The 24528-nt window shown below is 38.6% G+C and overlaps 1 protein-coding gene across 4 annotated transcripts in view; it reads right to left on the bottom strand.

The window, feature by feature from the left end:
* Nucleotides 1–5976: 5976 nt before the first annotated feature.
* LOC109453333 (nuclear pore complex protein Nup153-like) overlaps nucleotides 5977–24528 on the bottom strand; it is a 75431-nt gene continuing 56879 nt past the window's right edge. For all 4 annotated transcript variants that reach the window (XM_088791368.1, XM_088791370.1, XM_088791367.1 and 1 more), the window contains 7 exons: nucleotides 23349–23966; nucleotides 20273–20473; nucleotides 17234–18118; nucleotides 14577–14933; nucleotides 13623–13895; nucleotides 7450–7618; nucleotides 5977–7107 (listed from right to left, as the gene is read on the bottom strand). In XM_088791368.1, coding sequence (XP_088647494.1) covers nucleotides 7023–7107; nucleotides 7450–7618; nucleotides 13623–13895; nucleotides 14577–14933; nucleotides 17234–18118; nucleotides 20273–20473; nucleotides 23349–23966 — 2588 coding nt within the window. In that variant the 3' untranslated portion in view covers nucleotides 5977–7022. The remainder of the gene's footprint in view (nucleotides 7108–7449; nucleotides 7619–13622; nucleotides 13896–14576; nucleotides 14934–17233; nucleotides 18119–20272; nucleotides 20474–23348; nucleotides 23967–24528) is intronic.

Here is a 24528-nt window from a genome sequence, read left to right as displayed (position 1 = left end):
AGTCATGTGTTGCAGAATGATGTTAAAGTCAACAATGGACCACATATACAAGGATGGTCCCATAAGATTATAATGGAGCTTAAAAATTCCTGTCACCTTAGTGACGTCCTAGCCGTTGTAATGTCATAGCACGATGCATTACAATTTTCTACATATTCAGTACAGTAATAGGCCATACAGGCTTGTAGCCTCGGAGCAACAGGCTACACCATACAGCCTAGGTGTGTAGTAGGCTACACCATCTTGGCTTGTGTAAGGGCACTATGATTGCATGACGATGAAACTGCCTAACGACACACTGCTCAGTACCACCATCAAGCGACGCATGACTGTACTAATACAATTAAAGCAAATACAAATTCTTTCTAGACTAAATCAGGAAGTTCAAGGACTGGTTATAAATGGTTAAAATTAGTCCAACACTTTTATTTGAAATAATAAAATCCTAATTACATAAACAATTTCAGGAGAGAATTTACGACAACTGTGTTTCCCTGAAACTAAGATCGGGGGAATATTAATTTTTGCTCCAAAAGATGCATTAGGGCTTATTTTTTATTATGAGCATCCTGAAAAATCATGCAAGGGCTTCTTTTCTGGTTAGGTCTTATTTTCAGGGAAATACAGAAGTATTAGTAAGCAGCTAGCTTAAAAACAAATTTCTCCATGGCCAGAATTGTACTTTATCTTTCTTAATGCCTGGAATCATAAATTACTCAAAACAACCTAGCACTTAGTGGCAAGTTCTCCAGATGCTTATTTACAGGTGCAGATTTTCTGAACCCTATCCAGGCCCAGTGAATGAATCTCAAATGAAGTCCTAGAATATACATTTGACATATCTCACTAAGTTATATTGCTGTACATTCAGTGATGACTACTGACCCTCTTGTCTATTGGACCAAATTATATAAACATACCTATTATTCAATAGTTCTGCATATGGCTTTCTTCCCTTCAGAGCTTTTCAGTTAAAAACAATTCCTCATCAGTCCATTATGAGAAGTAGGCTTTCACTGTTTTCCCCTCATGTTTCCCCTTCTTCCACGAAGAGCCCTCAATTTTCACTTGCGTATAGAGCATATAACCCTGGTCTGCCCAAGCCTGCTATCACAGCTACAGGGAGATCAGAAGTGGGTCTGTAGCCTCTGCCAGTCCAATAAGAAGATACCTCTGACAGGTTTCAGTAGGGACAGGTTGGATGTTAGAGCTGCTACTGTACGTGTATTCTAGCATTGCCATGTGCAGCCTGAGAATTACAGCCATTGAGATGGAAAAAACAAGTCCGACCTCCTGAATACAACCCTATAGACTTCAGTTTTTGGGGCCAGAAGATTTCATTTTTCGGAATAGCCACCTTAAAGAAGGAAGTCACTCGTTAGGGGGGGAAAAAAAAGTACTAAATAGTTAAAACATTTCTAGCATATTTCTTATGAAGAATCTTTCCCAGAGTATAAAGGCCTGCTATTTCCACCCATATGGGCCTAGAGAATAGCTCAGAATGAACAAACCTGCATTTAGGTAGGCATTGACTTCACAGCATTAAAACATTTTCCACAGGAAATCCAAGATGGTGGAGTAGATAAACACTGAGACTGTTTCCTTCGGTAAACAAAATTACAACTAAATTATAGAACACTCAACCTGGAGAGAACCATCTGGCTGAACAGAAGTTTTATAACTTTAGAATATAAAGAAGCCATGTCGAGACTGGTAGGAGGGGCAGAGATGAGGAACTGCATAACCCCAAACCTCCATGTGGCGGTTGATAACCAAGGGATATCTTAGCCATGGAGTTTCCCCCCGAGGACTGAGGGACCCCATCCCCACACACCAGGCTCTCCAGCCTGGAGTACTAGTGATGGCGAAGAGGAGCCCCATAACCTGGTTGTGAAAAACAGTGGTACAGAAGATGGCAGGAAACCCAAGCATCCTCTTAAAAGGGCCTGCACAGACTCTCTCACTCCCAGGCACTTACTATGGGCTCCAGTGGAGGGACAGTAAGTCAGGGTGTGTCAGAGTCATAAGGGGGACAGACTGAGTTGTGTGGCTATGGGAGGAGGGTTGGAGGACTGTCGGTGTTATCCTTGCAAGGGGTCCTGCTCCTGTGCAGCCTGTAGGCTGGCGCCATCTGTCCTATGTTGAGCCCTCCCCCTATGTTTACAGCCGCATCTGACTCTGATTGGTCTGGTGAGCTTTGCTGCTCCACTCTGCTGACTCACTGAGACCCTGCCCAACCCAACTCCCCCAATGCAGGAGGCACTTTTTCTAAGAGCAGCTAGCCCCACCCAAATGGCACTCTTTCTTGGAAAACTATAAGAGTCCCAGGGTCCCAAATGGGTGGCGACTGGCCTGTGTGCTCTGGGACTTTAGGTGAATAGCTCAGCACTGGCACCAAACCAGAATTTACATTAACCTGGTGACCACAATACTTCCTACTCTAGTGACTCCCTGCGGCCCTGCCTTACCCAACTTGCATATTGCACGAGGCTTTATCAGTGGTTGAACCTTGAGGGTGCTGGCACGTGGCAACAAGCCTGGTAGTGTCCTGGCATTTTGCAGAGCTCCCCCAGGCCTTGGCAGGTGTCCTTGTAGCATGGCTTCTCCTACGTGCCTCCAGGGTTAGCACAGCCAGAGAACAATGGTGGATTGTCTTGTAGCTCTTAACAGGTAGTCCCTGGCCGGTCACAGGCAGCGGGTGACCTGGGCCTGCACTGGAACCCCTGGCAAGAGGCCCCAGAACCAACATACTTGAATGTTGGCTTCAGACCACAGCAGAGTACCATCTAATTAGCCCCACAAGTGGCACACCCAAAGGGGAGTCTCAACAAGCACCAGAGCCCGCTGGGGCAAATCCCGCTCGGTGGGGTAAGGCCCCGCACAGCAGGCTGTAAGCTGTGGACGTGGCAAAATCCCATAGCAAATCAATCAGAGGGTCAATTCCACCCACTGAAGTGCCAACAACAACCAAGGCTCAACTATAACAGAAGGGAAAATACAATCCACACAAGGGACACTCCTGGAGCACCTGGTACAGGTGACCAGGGAGACTGCGCCACTAGACAGCACAGGACACCTATTACATAGGCCACCTGCCAAGCTTAGGGGGTGTAGCAGATTTACCTAATACAACGAAACAGAGAGGCAGCAAAATGAGGAAACAAAGAACTACATCCCAAATGAAAACACAGGAGAAAACTCCAGAAAAGGAACTAAACAAAATGGAAGCAGGCAACCTACCAGATACAGAGTTCAAAACAATGGTTATAAGGATGCTCAGGGTACTTAGAACTTCAACAAAGAAATAGCAAGCATAAAAAAAGACATAGAAACCATAAAAAAGAATCAGTCAGAAGTGAAGAATAACTGAAATGAATAATCCACTAGAAGAAATCACCAGCAGACTAGATCAAGCAAAAGATCGAATAAATGATTTGGAAGCCAATGTAACAGAAAACACCTAATCAGAACAGCAAAAAGAAAACAGACTCCAAAAAAAAAATGAGGACAGCTTAACACACCTCTGGGACAACATCAAGTGTAACAACATTTGCATCACAGGGGTACCAGAAGGAGAAGAGAGAAAGCAAGGGATTGAGAACCTATTTGAAGAAATAATGACTGAAAAGTTTCCTAACCTGGTGAAGGAAATAGCCATACAAATCCAGGAAGCACAGAGAGTCTCAAACAAGATGAACGCAAACAGGCCCACACCAAGATACATTATAATTAAAATGGCAAAGGTTAAAGAAAAACAAGAGAATTCTAAAAGCAGCAATAGAAAAGCAATTAGTCACCTACAAGGGAGCTCTCCTAAGTCTATCAGCTGATTTCTCAACAGAAACTTTGCAGGCCAGGAGGAACTGGCACAAAATATTCAACCTACAACCAAGACTGCTCTGCCCAGCAAAATTATGAATAAAATGGCATTAGCTACATATTTATCCATAATTGCTTTCAATGTAAGTTGATTAAATGCTCCAATCAAGACATAGGAGGTCTGAATAGATAAGAAAACAAGAGCCTTACTGCCTACAAGAGAATCACTTCAGATTGGAAGACACACCAATTGAAAGTGAGGGGATGGAAAAACGTATTTCATGAAAATGGGGGAAAAAAAAAAAAAAAAAAAGCTAGGGTAGCAATACTTATACCAGACAAAACAGACTTTAAAACAAAGGGTATAATAAACAAGAGACAAAGAGGAACTCAGTAATCCCACTTTGGGGTATTTATCTGAAGAAACCGAAACACTACTTCAAGGGGACGTGTGCATCCTTATGTTTGTTGCAGCATTATTTACAATGGCCAAAATGTGGAAGCAGCCTAGCGTTGATGGAAGAATGGATAAAGAGGTGGTATGTATATACAATAGAATATTGCTTGGCCGGGGAAGGGATTGGGTTCTTGCCATCTACGGTGGCATGGATGGACCAGGAGGGAACTGTACTAGTGGAGTATGTTAGACAGAGAAAGACAGTGAGATTTTGCTTGTATGTGAATCTAAGGAAATAAAGAAACAAAACAGAAACAGACTAAAAGATACAGAGAACATTTTGATGCTTGCCAGATGGGAGGGGGGTTCGGGATGGGTAAAAAATGGGAAGAGATTAAGAAGTACAAATTGGTTGTTACACAGTAATCATGTGGATGTAGGGTATGGCATAAGGAATATAGTCAATAATGTTGTAATAACTATGTATGGTATCAAGTGGGTACTAGATTTGTTGGGGTGATAGATGGGAGGGGGTTGGGGACAGGGTGTAAAAGGTAAAGGGAGTAAGAACTACAAACTGATAGTTACAAAATAGTCATGGGGATGTAAAGCACAGGGAATATAGTCAATAACATGGTAGCAACTATGCATAGTGCCAGGTGGGTACTACAGTCATCAGAGGGATCACTTCTTAAATTATATAAATGTCTAATCACTATGCTGTACACCTGAAATAAACACAAAATAATACTGAATGTCAACTGTAATTGAAAAACTAAAAAGGGGGGGGGGAGGTTAAGGGGAATAAGAGGTTTAAACTCCTGGTATAAAACAAAGAAATTATGGGGATGTAATGTACAGCATGGGGAATACAGTTAGTAATACTGTGATAACGTGGAATGGTATCAGATGTTGCTGGACTTATCATGTTAATCACATCTTTAAGTATATAAATGTTGAATAACTATGGTGTACACCTGAAACAAATGTAATGTTGCATTTTAACTATACTTTTAATAAAAATCTTAAAAAACAAATAAAACCACAAATTTCCAGTTTACTTCTAACATTCACCATCACGGTTTGCCCCTCAACAGATCCATGTGCTATGTGTCTTATTAATAAAGTCTTACGAATACAAAATTTTTACCCGAAAACCATCATTTTATAATGGCCCAAAATATTTTTAATAAGAAAAATATCTTTTCATTGTAAACACACAAAACAGCTCCTAAACACATAAAAGTTCTGAATTTAAACTCCAACCAGAAGAAGTTTAGTGAAAGAAAAGTCAGCACAACATTATTACGCCTTCAAACTGAGGAATAAAACTACCACCTCTGATCCCACAAGAGCTCTTTTACGGACCAAAGTAAATCTAGTTTATCAAAAACTTGGTAGAATAATCTAAAAGAAATTACACAAAGGAACACTGATGTTTTTGTGAGCTACTCTGGGCACGTGTCTCCAAGAACTTGATCAACAACCAGTGTCTAGTCTCCTATCAAGGAAGATACAAGTACAAACCAAAATGGTTGTGTGTATTTAGTCTCAACTTTTAAAAAGGTCTGTCAATTTATACGCGAAGTAGGCATGATTCCTAGCACCAGACAAAAGCAGGGTACCTTCTGTATGTTGTATATTCAGCCACTTTCCCCTTCTCTTAGGAGCCATCCAAATCACTTAAAAGCATTCTTTGGAATTTCTCTTCTAACTGACCATTATTAACCTTTATAAAAAGATTCCTTTCCACAGTTAACTAGAACCAAAAGTATTTCATAATTTTTTATTGATGGCATTTATCCCATGGTTTAACATGTTAATTATACTGTAATAAACATGGCTTAATATTAAACTTTTCCTTATTATCCAAAGTCACCACAGTCCATTTCAGTAAATATAAAAATATATGCTTAATACTTTGTACAATACTGGTTTTTGGTCCAAACAAAACTGGATCAGAAAAGCCAATAAATTCACTTTAAGAATCTCCAATTTTTTTTTAAAGATTTCCAAATGGATTTAGGTAACTTTGAATAATGGGATTTACATAAAATCTGAGACAAGACTAAACAAACAAAAAAAAAATCTAACACAAAATTAAAATTTCAAGTTCACAGATTTATATGTTATGCCAAAAAGGTACAGAAACAAAATTGTATTTACACACGTTTCGTAATAAAATAATGAAAAAGGCAAGACAGGTGATAGTCAGAAGAATGAAAATATAGAAATAGCATAGAATTATTAAATGGAGAAGGAACTAGATCTAACAAGTCCTTAGCATGGATCATTCTTTAATCAGGCTTCCTCTATCAGAAAATTTTACTGCACAATACACCCAACTCACTCACTTCACACATACACCAGCACAAGCTTGGCATGGAAATCATTCATTTCAGTATCCTCTAATCTATACAGAATTCCTCAGCTATAATTACAATTCCAATGCGTTCCATAAACGCATACCAACGCACATAGTGGTGCAGACGAAGAGGTTCTATACAAAGCCATTCGCTGAGCAGGCTCTATTCCTAGAATCAGCCAGCCTAAGCCAAATCAGTAAATAATTTGCTGGATCATAAAATATTTTTGCTGAAGAATCAGTCATCAGTCTAGCTATTGTTTTTTAAAAGGAGGCTGGCGGGAGGTGAGGGTGGGGCTTCCGCAAAGAAAGAAAAAGGAGTAAAATTCCAAAATCAAAGAAGTTCTTAGACTTCAGATAACCCCAGGATGTAGTACAATCCAGTATCTGAAAGCAGGACACCAACTATTAAAACTGTTGTGTATAACACCATTGTGATCTTTATTTCCTGCGTCTAACAGCAGTCTTTATCTTGCGACCAGGAACTGAAGTTCCAGGAGAAGAGAACATATTTTTCCCATTTGACCTGTGAAAAATAAAAACTTCAAAATGTGACATGATGATAAGACAAAATTTTAGAATCACAATATAATGCTAAATGTGACCAGTGATGGGGTGGGGGCAGAGGGACACTGTTAAACGCATTTTCTATTGTCACACACACACACACAACACACCCTCTGCTATTTTTCTCAGGCTAAGATCCTCTAAAATTGTAACATGGTAACTGATATTGGAGAATATACTTGATTTTACCTGAACTATACCATACCTTGGTGATCTTAAAACAAAACACATACACACATTCATGCACCTTCAAGCCCCCTTACCCTGTTAAACTCTCCATTTTAACAAGAAGAGTGCTTACCCCACTGTAAATGCTGCTGATGGCTGATTGAATGGAAAGCCCCCTGAACTGGAAGGCTGGGCCGAGGCTGCAGGTGTGCTAGGATTTGCACCAAATGTGAATACTCCTGATGGATTGTTGTTGGTGAAGTTAAAATTTGTAGTGCTGCTGCCAAACTGGAAAACTGAACCTATAATAGTTGAAGCAGAAAAACTTCATTAAGGCGAAAAAAAACGATAGCTTTTCCAGAAATGACTCTGACCCTTTACATACAAAACATAGTCAAGAGTTAAGCTCTCTTATGGTCACTTAATTTAAAGAAAATTACAAGTAAGTATTTTCTCTTTTGACACACAGAACATACTTGACACCCTCCAAGAAATGACCCAACTTACCCATGACCAAAGGAAAAAGGGCACAGTGGACTTGTGGTTAGACAGTGGAATCAACAAACACATTTAGCTTCATCTTCTTCAAAAAATACATTAAAATACCAGTACAGGGATTTTTACAAAGACGGGGAGAGGAGACAACAGCAACAAAATGTAGAGGCTGGAAGGCTGACTGACTACTGACTACTGAACTAGCAGCAGGGAAAGGACAGAAGCAGCTCCATGTACACTGAACATACCGAAAAGGTTTAGGTTGCAGATATCTCTGACAGTGAAAATGAAGGTGTGACTTAAAAAAAAGAAGGATGGTAGAATATCTGCTTAAGAAGCGGATGTCCAGCTCAATCCCTCCTCAACACCAAACAAGACAGTCATTCTCCTCCAGGGGTACCCAGCAGAAAAACAGTTTTATTCTCTGGAGAGGTCTCTGGATTGGGGTGCCATCAAGAACAGTTAAAGACAAGGACATTATATTGAAAATAGAAGGATTAAGAAAGAACAGGCTGATATAATGAATATTAAGAACTGCAGCCGTCCTCTCTGACTCAGCTCCCACAAAACTTGTAATTAGGAAAAAAACACCCTCCAGGAAAGAACTTAGGAAGAATTTTCTCTTAGGAATCTGAAAAGACCTAAAGATACTAAAGTCCAGGTCATCCCAAGTAAACAGGACAGTCAGATAAATCTGCAATGAAATTAAAGATCTCATACATGTCATATCCATGTACCACAAATTATACAGTGGTATTTAGGTGTCCAACACTCATGAAATGAGAGAAATTATTTGCAAACCAAGTATCTGATAAGAGGTTGATATCCAAAATAAATAAGGAACTGCTATAACTCAACAGTCAAAAAAACCCAAATAACCAAATTTAAAAATAAGCAAAGAACTTGAATAGACTTCTCTTCAAAGATGACATACAAATGGCCAACGGGTATAAGAAATGATGATCAACATCACTAATCATCTGGGAAATGCAAATAAAAACCACCAAATATCAACTCTTACACCTGTTAGAATGACTATTATCAAAAAGATAAGAAATAACAAGTGTTGGCGAGGATGGAGAAAGGGAACCCTGGGACACTGTTGGTGGGAATGTAAACTGATATAGAATTATGGAAAACAGTATGGACGCTCCTCAAAAAGTGAAAAATAAGAACTGCCACATAATTCAGCAATCACATTCTGGTTATATATTCAAAAGATTTGAAGTCAGAATCAAAGAGATATTTGGACTTTCATGTTAACTGCAGCATTATTCGTAATACCAAAATAGCCAAGATGTAAAAACAAACTAAATGTCTATTGGCAGGTGAACAGATAATGAAAACGATACACACACACACAAAAACACACAAAATGAAATAATATTCAACATTTGAAAAAGGAAATCTTGCAATATGCAAAAACATGGATGAATCTGGAGGACATTATGCTAAGTAAAATAAGCCAGTTACAGGAAGAGTAAGTTACTTCACAATTTTACTATATAAGGTACCTAAGATAGCCAAACTCATAGAAACAGAGAGAAGAATAGTGGCAGCTGGAAGTGGGGGCGGTGAGGGACGGGGAATTGATATTCAATGGGTATAAACTTTCAGTTATGCAAGGTAAGTTCTAGAGATCTACTGTACATTATCCCTAAGTTAAAAAATGCTATACATTTAATTTGTTGAAAGGGTAGAGCTAGTGTTAAATATTCTTACTATAATTTTAAAAAACTCGAATAATTATGAGTAGACAGATAAGAAGCACCATTCATCTGAGCAAAGTATTTCATAAGAAACACTAACACTAAAATAAGAGATAAACAATTTGAAGAAAACTGACTAAGCAAAAGCTTTAAGGAAACAAAACACCCTCATCAATAATGACTTCAAGAGATTATTATTATATAACCCTTCCGAAAGGAAGACAGAGGATATAAAAAGGAAACAACCACAGAACAAAAGGAACGCTTGCAAATTAAAAAGTAATACTAGTGGAAATAAAATCCCAACAGGTAGTGAAAGATAAATTTAAGAAATCTTCCCAGGAAGTACAACAAAGATAAAAAGTGGAAAAAAAGGGAAGAGAAGTTTTAAAAAAATAAGGGACAAAATATTCAAAAGAATTATTCAAGAATATTCCCCCAAATAGAAGTTCACAAAAAGGGACACACTAAATTCCTTACACAATCAATGGATAAAAGTGGATCCAGACCAAGGAACATCCTTCTAGTAAGTCAGGAAAGTGTCAAAAAGAAGAGATTCTAATGAGATTCCAGAAGGAAGAAATAGATCCAAAAACAAAGATCGAGAAAGGTTTCTAGAGCAACTCTGGGTGCCATTAAGTCCACAATGAAGAAATGCCTTCAAAATCTTGAAACTAATTTCCAATCCAAATCTATATTCAACCAAACATGGGGGCAAAATAAAGATCCTGTGATGAAGGACTGACTTTGGGTGGTGAACACACATTGTGATACATAGATGATGTATTACAGAATTGTACACTTGAAACCTATGTAACTTTACTAAACACTGTCAACCCAATAAACTTAAAAAAAAAAAAAAAAAAATCCTTCCAGAAATGAAAGGTCTCAAAATTTTCTTCCCTAAGTCCTTAAGAAATCATGGGAAGAGTGGCTCTATCAAACCAAGGAAGTAAGAGGAAAGAAGAAATGACATCCAGGAAAGAGAGATTTCTTTAAGAGGAAGCTAAAAAATAATCTCCAAGATAAATGGTAAAAAGAGACCCCAAGATCCCAGTTAAACAACAGGTCTCTGAACAAAGCCTGGTGGGAGGAGCAGTTTAGAAGATTCTGTGAGAAACTTCAGATACTGAAAAATAAACCACCGATGTATTAGAAAATATTGAGATCTATGCAAATGGAAGAAGTCATTATTAAGGATAAATACAAATAAACTGTTAACAAAGAGAGGGAATCAATGCCACAGAAAACAATATTTTGTGTAGGAAAGAAAATCACAGTATACCACACAGCATTTGCATATTCACTATAATGATCTAACTGGACAGTGTCAATATGTTAGGAGAAATGAGAAAAATGTCACCTATGTGAAAGACAGCAAAACTCTCCAATTCATATTGGGAGAAAAAAAAATATTGATAAATTCCTATTTAAAATGGTTAATGTGTCACAAAATTGGACACATTTTCCTACATGGATTGACATGGTACACATACCCAGAATACATAAAGAACTCCTAAAAATCAATAAGCAAAAGGAAAACAACTGAGAAGAAAAATGACTTGAAAAACTTACAAAGGTTCACAAAAAATGAAATCACGCAGAAGCCAAATATGAGAGACCTCATTCATATACAATTCTGGTAAGATATGAACAATAATCAGGAAAAGTTGTGTTCTCTTCTCAAATATGAAATACGTGTGCATAATTTTCAATTCAGCAATTCCTCTCCTAGGTATATATACTGTAGAAAAATATACTATTTGCCTTGCATTTCCTAATAGCTGAAAACAACTCAAACATTCATCAACAGTATTAAAAAAACTGGTATATTCATAAATCAATTTACAGCAATGAAAATGAACAAACTGTATGTAATAACCTGGATGAACCTTACAAATAACAAAGGTAGTCAAAGAAGCAAGAATCAAAAGACTGAATAAAGACTCCACTTATACCTGGTAATCAATCTATGGTGAATGTTAAAACAAACCAAAAAAAATGTATTACAGTAAAAGACACATTACCCTAAATCCCCCTCAAAATACTCCCCGTCGCTTCGAACACATTTACCCATCATTCTTGCCACTTTATGAAACAGTTCTGGAAGTCCTCTTAAGTGAGTGTGTTTAGTTGCACTGCTGTGAGTGCCTTGATGTCCTCGATGTTCAAAACGTTTACCTTTCGGGGCGCCGGATGGCTCAGTTAGTTAGAGCGCAAGCTCTGAGCAACAGGGTTGCCAGCTTGATTCCCACATGGGCCAGTAAGCTGTGTCCTCCACAATTAGATTGAAGACAATGAGCTGCAGCTGAGCTGCCAGAGAGGAGGCCAGATGGCTCAGTTGGTTAGAGCATAAGCTCTTCAACAACAAGGTTGCTGGTTCAATTCCCACATGGGATGGAGGGCGGTGCCCCCTGCAACTAAAGACTGAAAACAGCGACTGGACTTGGAGCTGGGCTGCGCCCTTCACAACTAGATTGAAGGACGACAACTTGGAACTGATGGGACCTAGAGAAACACACTGTCCCCCAATATCTCACAACACCCCCAAAAAAATTTTTTTTAATGAAAAAAACACACAAAAACAAACCAAACCAAACAAATAAAACATTTACCTTTCATGGTCATTTTGACTTTGGGGAAGAGCCAGAAGTTGTACGGTGCCAGATTTGGTCAATAAGGTGAGTGGGGACACACCATAATGTTTTTATTTGACAAAAATTGCCATATACCAGAAATGTGTGACATGCGGCATTGTCATGGAGTATGATTTACGGCATACTTTAAAACACACCTTCTCTCAACCGTAGCTCACACCAGACTGACTACACTGAACAAGTTGATACTTGTCACATACTGTTACAAGGGAGCCATGTACTGGTTCCCATATTGAAGATCCCTGCCTTTCCACTGGGTGGCACTAGGCAGCAGCATTCACCGTATTTTGTGATCACAATGAAAAAGGCTCCATGTCACACATCATTTCTGGTACGGCAATTTTTGTCCAATACAAACATTATGGTGCATCCTCCACCTTATTCAACGGATCTGGCACCATGCGACTTCTGGCTCTTCCCCAGTCAAATGACCATGAAAGGTAAACGTTTTCAATCAATTCAGGCCATCAAGGTGGACACAACAGTCCAACTAAAGAAACTCAGGAAAGAAGACTTCCAGCACTGCTTCAGAAAGTGGCAAGAACTATGTGATAAGTGTGTTGGAAGCGAGCGAGAGTATGTTGAAGGGGATTAATGGCAATGCATCTTTTACTGTAACACATTTTTTAAAATTTAAATATTCACTGTATTTTTATCACACCTTGTATGATTAAAAATCAAGCAAAATTTGATTTTCTAAAGATGCATGTATCACTACATTTTCAGTAACACCCAAGAAAAGTGATTACCATAAAAATAAGGAAAGAAAGAAATGTGACTAAAAAGGGATACAGGAGGGGCTCCTGGGTGGTGGTTAAATAAGCACTTGCTTCAACACTGTACTTTTCATTTGTTTCATGCTCTTCTATATGAGATTATAACTCACAATTAGAAATATTTAAACAGTAAAATTTTGAGGAAATATGTCATTATAGCAATGTGACTGACCATGTTAAAAAACACACACAGAAACATTTGTTTAAATATGCAGGTCAGATGAAAAGGCTAGTATCATCAAATAGAAGAAAAGTGTCATGATAAAACGCGGCTGGACTGTCCCAGCACGAGAACTAGAACTGGGGTGTAAATTCCACAGGTAAATCCAAGCACAGAAAGGAACAGAAAACACGACGGTTGAAATCTAGGCTAGAGTACCCCTCAAGTCAGGTGGGAAAAATGGGATGAAATAAATCCAGGACCTAAACCAGAGTTAAGAAATAACTACATTTTAATGAAATGCTTTAATACCTTAAAAATGCTTAAAATTGTGTCAAACTTGGGATTGTGGTTTACAGGTAAGACTAAACACATAGCTCTCTTTTCTGCCAAGTACAAGACAATAAAAAAAAGGACATGAATGGTTTCAAAATTCAAAGAAAAAGATTGTATTTAAGACATACAGAACCTGAGTATGGCTACAAACCACATCACTACTACACACTCACTGGAATTAGGAGCTGCTCCGGAGCCAAATGCAGACTGACCAGGCTGTTGTCCAAACACGGGAGGGTGGCTACTGCTAGACACTGTCCCAAAAGTAGGTGGTGCGGGCTGAGAACCAGCAGAAAACAATGCTCCAGAAGATGATAGAGATCCAAAGCCTGGGGGATTTGGCTGGCTGGCACCTTGACTTTGTCCAAATGTTGGAGTCTGGTTCACACCAAATGATGGACTAGCAGATGGTGCTGAAGGTCCAGTGCCAAATACAAAGGAGGATCCTAGAGAACAAAAGAAACACTTAAATCACCATGACAGCTAAAGGGAGATAATCCTCAAGAAATCTCCATAAATTCAAAAGCAAATTATAAGCTTCTTTTCAGACACTTACCTTGTGGAACAAATGCCCCAAGCTTTGAATGATGATTCTAAGAATTGTAGGACTACAACTGTCTCTACCACTGTTAAGTAAAACTACATAGAATCCATAGAAAAAAAAAAACTTTCTATTAACAAGACTCCTGACTTTCGCAGTCAAAATTTTTCAGTGAAGGCAATATATCTAAGAAAATAGCTGACCTCTTACAGAAATTTAACACGTAGCAGGAATCAGCTAATGCTGTAATCATGACTATACTGCATAATGAGATCTAATGTCTAATAAATTAAACCCCAGTGTCTGGTTACTTACGACTTACATTTCAAAAAGAACTCTTGGAAAAACGAAAGGTAACATTCTTGCTGAGGTTAGAAAAACTGCTTCCAACAGTTAATTATATTAAACTTGAACAAAAATGTACATTGTACCACATGGCAAATAACTCCAACATCGTGGGTATGGATGACTTAAGGGCATCCATGCTGCTTTGTGATAACTTGCTGCATTATTTCCTAGAGTTGATATAATTAAAGGCAATCCAAACACAACATGCATGAGTTTGTTTTTTCTTTTGTAAAAGTACCTGCTGCGCTAGATGTGGTTGTAGCTCCAAAGTTGAAACCAGACGTTGGTGTATTATTACTACTGGCTCCAGGACCAAAGACAAATGGGGTAACAGTAGTAGTACCCGTGCTGGATGTGGTTGCTGGTTTGCTCTCTTCAGAGAACAGCAAAGACTGAGACGTACTGGATCCGGCAGAGTTACCAAAGGCCGAGCTGCTCACAGTGCTGGCCTGTCCGTACACAGTGGGAGCGACAGCTGCCCTGGAGGAGGACGTGGAACTGCCAAATAGGCTGCCAGTAGCTGAAGTGGCTGGTGGACCTGAATTAGTGGAACTGTTGTTCAAGAAACTAAAAACGGGCTTTGCAGAACCTTGATCTGGATGACAGAAATTAAGAAACAACAAAAATCTTTAAGAAGAAGTAATCAGAGAAAGCATTTTTTCTTACCCTACAATTGAAGAATTCATTAGAAAACAGAATTGTTTTTCATACAGATTCATCAAATGGTCATCTGTTCTATTCAATGTGGGTGTAATCACACACATCCATCTCTTCATTTATTGTTTAAGGATTCTCTGTTCTACAAAGGAAAACCTTCAGCTTTCAGATTAATAAAAATAAACATATGCCTTAAGTGCAAACCTAACTGGATACTGTGTTTGGATAACAAGTTCACATAGTGGGAGATAGTTGCACTTTAGTCAACCTGATTTTGCAATTTCTGCTGGCAGACTCATGAGTTCAACTGGTCCAAATGAGAGCCAATTTTCTCTGCAGCATTCAGTGACAGCTGCATCCTCTGCTCTCTAATTAGTAACTCTACCTTCAGGACATACTAAATTTCTAAATATATGTGCATGTATTTCCTCTACAGTTATTGTTACTGAACTATTTTAATTATTGTAGCGTTATAGTATGGTTTGCTACTTACTAACGCAAATCGGTCTGTGTGCCTGCCCTTTCCCCAAGATTTCCTGTACATTTTCCCTTCCATATGAATTTTAGAAGTAGCTCTGCTTGCCAAGCTTCATAAAAATCCTAAAAACTGAAATTATATTGGGGGAGGGCCTGGGAGGCAGAAGAATGTTCTCACTCAGGAACAAGTGTTAAATATGTCTTTTATGTTAGCATGTAACAGGCGCTATCATTATTACAAAATAGCAATGAAAAATGATAGAAAATACAAATGGGAATTGTTGCCTAACTCTACTGCCGATTTGCAGGAAAGCTACTGATTGTTATATGATGATCCTGTATCCATCCGCCTACTTGAAGACTTTTTAAAAAGCTCTTCCATAATGTCTGAGTTCCAGTATGGTCACATTATGGTGTGGGTCACAATGACATGACTGACAGAAAACGGAGCACGCTGGCTCACTCGCAAGTCACTATATGGGAGGTGAAGAGCATCTGTTACAATGGAAACAGCATAGAGAGACCGTGGTTAAATTTATCAAGTTACTACCTCACTTTTATTCCTTTCCAAATTATACAGTTTTCATTTTCTTTCAAGTAAAGTTCAATAGATTAAAAACTACTCATACCTATTTGCTGAATTCATACTATTCTTTCTTCAGGTGTATTCATTTCTTTGTGTTTATACATTGTTATTTACCAGTGATCATGGGTGTTCAACTTTTGATTCTTCGCCTGTCTGAAAACATCTGTATTTTGCCCTTATGATGGATGAAACTTGGCTAGTGATAGAATTCTAGATTCAAGGCCATTTTCACTTTGAGAACACTGCTCTACTGGTTTTAGCATTTGATGTGACAAACAAAAAGTCGATGCAAACTAAAAGTCGGAATGTAATCTAATCACTGATCATGTGTGGCCAAAAGTTCTTCCTTCTCTGAAAGCCTTCGATTTTGGCTTTGGTGCCCTGAAATTTCAGTGATCTTTAGCAATGACTCCACTACTTCTATGTTTAAGACCAATGTCTTTCTGTATCTCTAGAAAATTTTCTGCTGTCACTTCTGTGACATTTCCTCCTTAGTCTTCTCATCTTATAAATACTCTTAGGCCAGTGCAACTTGTAGATCTAGCTTAGATCAACCTCTCTGTATTTTTGCAGTGTGTTCTGCAAAAGTCCTGTTCACTAATCTGATCATAAGCTACGTTTTTTCTGCTACTTGGTCCACAGACTGCTTTTGTTTCAGCAACCAGGTTTTTAACTTTGAAATGTGCTATTTCATTTTTTCTTCTGGATTTCAGTTTTCAAAACCACCTCTAGTTCTCAGGGATTAATTATATTTGTTGTCTAAGTTCCTTAAATGTCTGATGACTACTGTTTATCTCTATTTGTGAATGAAGACCTGTACATAAAGATTCATTAGTTAGCAAATATTTCATGAAGACTCCTATTTTCCCGAATGATATATGCCAATTCTAATAATAAAACCCTGAACAAAAGGGACTAGGACACAGACAAATGCCCAATATTATGGACTGTCCATTAGCGCTGTATTTCTCAAAATGAGATCTGGAGATAACTTCCTCAAAATCATGGGGATTTGGAGCAGTTAAAACTGACAATAATTCCAGATAATCCCAGGCTCCTCCTAGAAAGTTCTGTTACTGGTCTCTCGCAATTATGTTCAGTGTAAACCAATCCTAGATTTGCTGCATTTGTCAAGATAGCAAAGATGCCTTGTAAAAAAAATGTTTAATACTTACCAGCTGTAGTAGTGGTTTGAGCTCCAAAAGCGAAAATGGCCTGTGTTGGTTGTTCAGATTCCTTTTCAGATGGTTTTGCCGCATTGAAACTAAAGGTCGACTTTGAAGAACTCTCATCTTTGGTTTGCTCTGAATTCCCAAAGGAAAACACTGGTTGACTCTTTGGTTCTTCATTGTCAGCCTTCTTCCCAAACACTACAGAAGTAGAAGTGACAGGCTCTGGCTGTTTCTCTTCTGTCCTTCCCAAAACAAAGAATGAAGCCGATGGTACAGGGGCAGGGTCCACATTGCCAAAAGGGAACCGTCCTTTGGCAGTAGGCATTTCTTCCTTTTTTGCTTCTGACGTCTTACATGGGAAAGGAGCCACTGAGGCACCCTTGGTTTCTGTGGTTCCAAAGTTGAAGCTGCCCTTGTCCTCAGAGGTCACTGCAGAGCAGGTAGCAGCAGGGGTGGGGTTAATAACTCCCGTACCAAAGCTAAAGCCTACAGATGAAGCTTTGGGTCCTTCCTCCTTCTTTTCTTGCTGTCCAAGATTAGACACCCCAAACTGAAATGGAGCTAAAGGAGATGGATGGCTTAAAGCAGAAGAAAGTCCAAACTTAAAATTATTATCATTCTTACTGTCCTTTTTAACTTCTTCAGGTTTAGAATCAGATGAAACTCCAAATTTAAAATCTCCTGTTGGTTTAGAAAACTTAAAGCCTTCACTCACGGGGTTTAAAGACCCAGAATCTGATGACACGTCTATTTTCAAGCCTCCCTGACTTCCAAATTGAACATTTCCAAAACTTGTTAAAGTCTGCGAGGGCGCAGATGAGGATGACGAAATACCAAATTTGAATGATGGGGCTGTTGGGTTTGAAGATGAGGAACTTGTGCCAAAACCTTCAAAAATACGAAAGACAATGAATTAATGTTATCCCCTCAAACAAAATGTTAAACCTTACAAATCAAAGGGGCAGAGGAATAACTCTGAAAAGGCCTACTTTGAGGAATATTAGCAATGGTAGGAAACAAACTAAATTGCCCAATACTCAGCATGAGAACTATACCAATCCTCACAATTGTACAAACATACCACTGTTCATCTGTGAGACTGGGAGAGGTCACACAAGTGTGATAAACTTGTTGGACGATGAGACTAGGCATCACAGACACTTTATACATAACAGGTGGGTGTGTAAAATTAGCACAAAATGCCAGAAGGCATTTTGTCAATATATATAAAAAATTACAAACATATATACCCTCTGAGCAATTCTACCACTGAATCTTTTCTTTTCGGGATAAACTGGGACGGTCCGGTGGCTCAGGTGGTTGGAGTACTGCGCTCCTAACAATGAGGTCGCTGGTTCGATTCCCACATGGGCCACTGAGCTGCGCTCTCTACAGCTGAGACTGTGAACAATGGCTCTCCCTGGAGCTGGGCTCCGATTAGTAGCCGGAGGTTGGCGTGAGCTGCCAGTGGGCTACTGTGTGCTGCCATAAGCGGCCAGTAGCCGGCGAGAACGGCCATGAGCTGCTGTGAGCAGCCAACCAACGATGGGCAACTGACTGCCGGGGGGGGGGGGAGGAGGTAAACTGGGAGACATGGAAAATACACAATCCAGGCAGCCGTAAGTGAAGATTGAAGAATATTTGCCCAAGATAATCCACGATAAATTCAAGGGACAGCAAGACAAGGTACACAACCTTCACTCACAAGGTAGAGGGAAATAACAATATACAGAGTAAGAGTATGTTATGTTTGCTCATGATGTCCACAGAGAAACTTTGAAAGAGTTGTAAGAAAATCACCATAGCTATTCACTTTTTTTGACACGGGAGGAAGGAAAATGACCCAATGAGGACAAGAGATTAGACTTTGCACTGTGAATCTTCTCATAATTTGATTTTTATGTCTTGTGAATGTGTTATTTACCCAAGCATTTTAAAAAAAATCTATTTTAGTGTCAAAGAACCAAAGAAGTACAGGAGTGGAAGGAATGCTTAAAAAGATAAAGAACACTATACTGATAAGACAAAAGTCTTGGTTTCATGCTTTTCTATAGCTCATTGAATAGAAATAAAGCACTTGACTGAGTGCCTCAAAACAGAGATTATTAAAGGGTCCACGATATTCATCCTGAGCTCTGCTAACCTGTGTATAAATAAAGACAAATGATAGACAAGCTTTCCAAGCCCTCATTTTCAGAATTCCCTCTTTAATGATTACACACCTTACTTTCTTACCCTAAGAAACTTAATTGAAAAATGGCATCGGATTCTCAGGAGCTAATGACTATCCACCTGGTCTCTAAAATACGTTAGGTGATATTACATAGAAAGGTACAAATACAGGTGCCAAAGACACCTCTGCCACAAAGGGACACATTTAAAGGTATGGCAATTACTGTGCTACAGGTACAGAATATGGGAACGGGACCATGAGGTAACAGCTACAGAAAGAATTACAATGGACCAAAAAGCAGTGATCTTCCGAAAGACTTTCAAAATTTTGACTGTGGAGTGTGTCTCATATGAAATATGAAGTAATTCATACAGGAATAAGAACACGTGAATATTCTGGCCTCCAGATACTTTAGAATGAATTACTTTGAGAGGTTCTTCCTATATGTTTATATAATAAAATAATAAGAAAATTATTATTCTGGGACATACTCTGGGAAATGAAAGCCCAAGTCTAAATTACTTTTAACAAGGTTCTAGGGGTATAAATTCCAGTCAAGTAAAAGCCAGGAAATTCATTTCGACGCCAAAGGGTTGTTAACAGTTAAAAACAAAAACCTAAAACTCTCTCAGGCTCAATAACATAAGACAGAATAGTTGTTTACCTAGTTGCAGAAAAGATACCTCGCTGCTGACCACCAAATAATACAATTTCACAGTAATTCAGAGGTAAGTATGAACTAAAAGTCCAAGACAATACTCCGTTTTACATGACTTTTCAATAGAGAATCAATAATTTAAAACTAAAGCTTTTTGCAAACATGTCACTTTAAAATGGCAATACAAGGAGGCTTTTTACGAGCTCCTAACCTTTCAACTCAGCATTTGTGCCTGGCTTTGCACTTGCACAGGCTACACATTTGATGGCATCCGGTTTATTCTGCACTAGGCACACTTCACACTCCCAGCTTCCCTCAGGTTTCTTGAACATGTCCAATCCTAGGCAACCTCCAGAGGATGGCAACACAGGGACAGTGCTGCTACTTGAATTTGAGGCAGGTACTGAATGGCCTAAAAAATAGTGGGGAAACACAGGAAAATTCTAATTTACATTATGTCAATATCTTAGTGACACCACTAAGTCTAAATGCTCAATTTTTATAAATGTTTCCGATTAGGATAGAAAAAATGCCAGAAATTACATTGTGAAAAACAGTATAGACATCTTAGAGTTCTCTGAATCTTATAAACAAACAGCTCACACTCACCTTGCTTCGTGATAAGCACCGTTTTTACCCCAAGTTGGAATAATAGCCACAAATTAGGAAAAAAAATCATATTCACGAATCAGAGTCTAAAAGACAATTTTCTTAAAACATTTTTGTCAAATTTCTTCAAACAGTATAGCATTACAAAACATTAAGATATAAATTGTAGGCACTATCGTTAACACAGAAACTACATAGCCACAGGCCATATTAAGGTCAAGATTTCAAAGAACAGGCCTCTTTGCCTTTGAAACCATCAATTTTGAATTGAAGTGTTCAATTGTCTAGTTTGCAGTTCAATTTGACACCACCTACTGTGTTCGTGGCATTTCTGTTATAAGCTAGCCATTTAACAGACATTTATTAAGCACCAAAACGTACTTAGGCTCTAGGGACTTAAAGATGAATAGTGTCGCTTAACTTTTAAAGGTGTTCATGGCCTAAAAAGGGGAAAGTGAAACAAATGCACAGTAGCACCATCACCCACATGGAAATAAATAAATGATCTAACACAAGAGTACAAGGAAGAAAGAAATGACGAAAGGCAGGAAGAGGATCCACAAAGGTCAGATTTAAATCTTTAAGCAGAACTAGCAAGTAAGTGCGGAAAGGTGGCAGTACAGGAAGAATGGCTCAACAAAGCACATGTATGAAGAAATAGTGTTAAGAGTGGAGCCTTTTGTTCTGGAACCTTCCACTTCTCTAAACAGTCTCCAGTTTATGTCACTTCTCCCAGTGACCTGAGCTCTCTGTTTTATTGATATATTCTCTTCCACCTGGCCAATAAAATTGCTTCTCGAGGTTCCATCTTCAATTCACTACCCATCTCACAAGCTCTCATCCACTCGGATGGTTTTAATCACCAAAAAAACAGTTTCCTGACTTGTACCTGCAATCCACACTTCTGAGATTCATCCTCATGGTCTGCCCACCATCCACCTGATTCGCTCGCCTAGATGGCTCGTCTTCCCTGACATATTTCTCGAACCTTCTTCATTCTGTTTCCTGACTAGCCATCTGCTGATATTCTAATTCAAACTCCCCTTATTTCTTGAATAAGAGCCTTCTCATTGAGACTTCTGGTCTTGGTCCCTTAAATCCATCCTTCCAAGAAGCAACCACTGCCATGATTTTCCTGTGTGGTTTTTCTTTTAAAAAATGAACTGCTCCGAAGTTTTATTGCTGCCATTTCCTGAAGTTTGCAGACCTCAGTTTTAAGCTGTCTTCTCATTTCACTCTGTTCACTCACTTTCTTTCCATTTTATTCCAGTGACGTATGTGAAAACTGTTGGATAAAACTCCCAAGTTCGTACATTTAGCCAAGAAAGTCCATTATCAGTATATCCAAAGGCCTCACATGTATCTGAAAGTCAATGTCAGCAGCTTGAATCAACATGTCTTCCACTGCACCTTATTCTACATCCTCACCCTTATGTGATTTCCTTCGAGCACATCACCATTATCGTTGCCTATATCATCCACACAACTTCCTAAACTGTGCCCTGGTCTCCAAATTTTGTCACCTCCAAATGTGGCCTTCATAAAGCTATCAAGTGATTTATTAAAATACAAGACTGACCATATCTCTCCTCTACTTAAAAAGATGGCTCATCTTTCACAGGATGAGTTCAAAGTTCATTAATACATGTATGAGCTTCCTTTGCTTGTATCTCACAATTCACTGCTTGACTTAAAGTTTTATTCTTCCTTCAACTCACAATTAATTTCAATTCCCTGCATGCATCAGGGTTTCCTTATTATGTTTTATTTTTTAGGGGAAGAGGGTTTCAGGTGGGAAGAAAAAGATAATTCAGAATGAAGATTCTGAAATCTCATTGTAATGGAGATGTCCTGTAGGAATTAGAAATATGCCTCAGCCCTTGTATTTAGATAGGGGTCTAGGTTAATAACGCAAAGAGCTTGTCATTGTAGAGATTAAACTATACATATAAGTCCCGGGATGCTTTCATTTACTATCCATGTCACCATATATTTGTAACAAATAATTATATAACAGTACTACAAAAACAGCACAGTCATTTCCTGATGTGAATCTTTAGTAACTCTAAAATTTGAACAGAGCAACAGGAAAAAAATCAAACCTAACTCCATTTTTCTCGCTACCTAAGTTCACCTCTTTACAGTGATGATTCAGTAACTGACTGTCAAGGCAGGCTCTTTGGCAGATAGCATACAGATACAGGTATCACCATTACTATGCAGCCACAGCCTTTATGTAAAGCAATTTGTCTACCTCTTCATGAAAACCTTCCCTCCAGCCATCCTCAGTTGTACTTAGAGAAAAACAGACAATGTACTAGTTTATTCTGTATAATAGTTTCAGAAAGATTGTCCCGTTCTAAGACTTTCAGCACCTATAGTATCAACTTTGAAAATGATCATGAACAGTAACAAGTTTCCAATAAAAATGCATACAAAGATGAGAGTAAAGCATATACTAGGCTGATTAACACACGGCCTGTCCTAAATTAGCATACACATCTTGCGCCAAGCAAATCATTTTAACCTCAAGAAAGCTTAGAAAACTTAAGATACATGATGTAACGCTCATTCCAAAACATATAAAATATTCACGTTGTTCTTAGTGGTTTGACAGAGAATAAAGTAAAATGTTCTACTGACATAAGCAAAATCCTTCCAAACAGCCATAAACTTACCTGGTTTCTCCGACATACAGGACACACACTTTTTGTCTTCTGCATTATTATACACACAGCATACTGGACACTCCCAAGATCCCACGGGCCTTTTGAATTTATCTCCAAATCCTAAGGCACCAGTGGTCACAGTGCAGCCTGAAGATGAAGAGGCCACGGTTACAGCACTTTCTGAAGCCACTGGCAATGTAAGGACTCGCTTAAAACCAGTTCCAGGTTTTGGTGTTTCACAAGCTACACATTTTATCGCTTCCGGTTTATTTTGCACTAAACAGGTATCACACTCCCAAGTTCCTACTGCTGGTTTAAATTTCTCTCCAAAACCTGTCCCAGATGCACAAAGAGTTGGTCTGCCACTTTTACTTGGTGTTCCAATTCCAGTCTGTTTAGCAGTATCGCTTGGTGGCAATTTTGTTGCTTGACAGGCGACGCACTTGTTGTCTGTAACTTTGTTCAGGAGTAGACAAGTATCACACTGCCATGATGATCCAGCTTTTAAACTTTCCTCACACCCAATTCCACTAGAAGAAAAGCTACTTATTGCTGGTCTTGTGTACACTACTGGGCCTGTGGTGGTAGGCTGAGCCGCGAGAGAATCTGTCTTCAGTGTTGTGAAACCTACCGTGGGGGAAAAGAGGAGTGAAAAGAGTAAGGTAGGAAAGCTTTGCAATCAAAACATTAATGAAATGTGATTACTGGGAGAAAACATATCAACCTTATTGATGAGTTACTACAATCCAAGGTGGACTACTTAAGAGGCGATTTTCACCTGAGCACTATTTATTCACCACAATTAGTGACACTTAGACGTAGTTAAAATCTATGACATAAGTTAAAATAAGTAGTTAAAGACATAAGTAGTTAAAAGACATAAGTTAAAGTTAAAAATAACGTTAAAGTTTATTAATAAAGTTATTAATAAAGTTAAAAATAAAGTAGTTAAAAGACATAAGTTAAAGACATAAGTAGTTAAAATCTATGACATAAAATCTTTATTTATAAGATACCACTTTTTCTTCTAGAAGTTGTACTCATTGTAATTCAACCAATATCTATGTTTAGGCTTTAATTTTTAGTAATTTAATGACCTATGCTATTATATATTTTTGCTACACTATGTTTTACCTTCCTGATGTCTGATCTACATACAGTGTATTTATAGGTTTTCCTCTCTCATCTG

Source organism: Rhinolophus sinicus, chromosome 14, assembly GCF_057876585.1.
Source record: "Rhinolophus sinicus isolate RSI-liver-muscle chromosome 14, RSI-T2T, whole genome shotgun sequence".
Classification (NCBI taxonomy): Eukaryota; Metazoa; Chordata; class Mammalia; order Chiroptera; family Rhinolophidae; genus Rhinolophus; species Rhinolophus sinicus.
The sequence above is the reverse complement of the archived record's forward strand: the minus strand, read 5'-3'. Positions and strand labels throughout refer to the sequence as shown.